General features: G+C 30.6%; 1 protein-coding gene across 1 annotated transcript in view; it reads left to right on the plus strand.

Moving 5' to 3' along the window:
* The window catches only part of LOC138860948 (cuticle protein 7-like), a 764-nt gene extending 430 nt beyond the window's left edge, over positions 1–334 (plus strand). The window contains exon 3 of the mRNA XM_070119537.1: positions 1–334. This exon is cut by the window's left edge and continues 30 nt beyond it. Coding sequence (XP_069975638.1) covers positions 1–282 — 282 coding nt within the window. The 3' untranslated portion in view covers positions 283–334.
* The last annotated feature ends 2166 nt before the right edge of the window (positions 335–2500 follow it).

Below are 2500 nucleotides of genomic sequence, written 5' to 3' on the forward strand. Positions count from 1 at the left end.
GTGAAGGACGACTACTCCGGCAACGACTTCGGTCACCAGGAGGCCCGTGACGGATACGACACCCAGGGAGCCTACTACGTCCTCCTTCCCGACGGTCGTCTGCAGAAGGTCGCCTACACCGTCAACGGAGACTCCGGCTACGTGGCTGAGGTCAGCTACGAGGGTGAGGCCCAGTACCCCGAGTACAAGCCCGCCCCTGCTTACAAGCCCGCCCCCGCCTACAAGCCTGCTCCTGCCTACAAGCCTGCCCCAGCCTATGCACCCGCTCCTATCTACGCCTAAATGACTGAGGATATATTTATAATGAACATAACTTATTAAACGGAAATTCCTAAATTACAATCTTTTCTATCCTAAAAAGACAGAGGTTTAAGCATAGGTTCATGATACGATATTTTATGGCCAAATATGATTATCGTCGTATCTCCATATTTCCATAATGAGGAATGAGTCGCAATTAATTTATTATAATATTTCAACAAAACAGACATGCGATGAAATAATAATAATAATAATAATAATAATGATAATAATAAATGTGACAGGAGACTTCATCACGAAAAGGGAATTGAGTATCTTTCTGAAATTCCACTGGAATTGGGAAGCATTTCATATACTCGATCATTTAAGTTACTTGCCAAATACGAAGCTTTGCCACATTTCTTTTTTCTCAAAGGCATAAACAAACACATTAGTTGCATTTGTAGAGTATTCACATACATTACACATATATATGCATATATTACCCATTCACCTGTCTATTTATATCTAAATACATATACTGTATCGTTTATATATACTTATATATGTATTTATGCATGAATTATACATTCTATATATATATATACATACATATATATATATATATATATATATATATATATATATATATATATATATATATATATATATATATATATATAGATAGATAGATAGATAGATAGATAGATAGATAGATACATGTGCTTCCTTTTTGTCGCTCTCTCTGAACACATATGATATAATAATTTTATATATATATATATATATATATATATATATATATATATATATATATATATATATATATATATATATATATATATATATATATATATATATATATATATATATATATATATAAAAACACACACACACACACACACACACACACACACACACATATATATATATATATATATATATATATATATATATATATATATATATATATATATATATATATATACATATGCATTTATATATTTACATATATATATATATATTGATTTATATTTATATATATATGTATATCCACGTATACACTTATACACACATTTATATGCATACATACATACATACATACATATATATGTATATATATATATATATATATATATATATATATATATATATATATATATATATATATATATATATATATATATTTATTTATTTATTTATATATATACGTACATATACATATATACATGCATAAATATATACTTACATGTGTGCATATGTGTGAAAGATTGGTTAAGCGTCAGTCTTGCAGTTATATGTATGTATATACACATTTCCATGTATATATACACAGATGCATATGCACACGCACATATATATGTATGTATATGTTTTTATCTATCCACACAAACACACACACATATACATAAACATCTTACCTTCTCCGACCGGGGCTCGAACCTGGATCACTGGAGGTATGAAACTGCATGACCGTCGCTAAACCAATCGTAATCACATGACCCACTAAAAGCATGCAACTAGGAGGTAACAAGCTTCCATAGACGTTACCCATCTACTCATACATGAGTAATGAAAGCGAAGTATAACACACACTCCCCTTGGGCACTCGGTGGAAATTGATTTAGGAATTCAAATCTGAGGTATTGAAGTGATATCTATGAAAGATTAAATATTCACTACTGCATTGATATGAATAAATTACTTGAATTTCCTGACCAGGACTCGAACCTGGTTCACAGCAGTTTTGAAGTATAAAATTGCCCGTGTGTTTGAATATATGTATAAATGAATAGTAAGCAAGAAAACTCATTCACATACCGAAAGATTTTTCGCAGCATATATACATTCAAACACACACACACACACACACACACACACACACACACATATATATATATATACACATATATACATATATGTATACGTATATATGTATATATGTATATGTATGTATGTATATGCATGTATATCTGTATTTAGATTTTTTTTTCTGTACACACACACCATACACATATAAATACAGAAATGTTCGTGTGTTTGAAAGCAATATCCATATTATTCATATGGATATGAATAAAGAGAGAGAGAGAGAGAGAGAGAGAGAGAGAGAGAGAGAGAGAGAGAGAGAGAGAGAGAGAGAGAGAGAGAGAGAGAGAGAGAGAGAAGGAGAGAGAGAAAGAGAGATTTGTAAAATATAGAGATAGACATGTAAATTAAATATATAGATGGTTATTCCTTTGCGTGAGAGAGAAATATA

The sequence above is a fragment of the Penaeus vannamei genome, chromosome 4 (genome assembly GCF_042767895.1).
Source record: "Penaeus vannamei isolate JL-2024 chromosome 4, ASM4276789v1, whole genome shotgun sequence".
Lineage (NCBI taxonomy): Eukaryota > Metazoa > Arthropoda > Malacostraca > Decapoda > Penaeidae > Penaeus > Penaeus vannamei.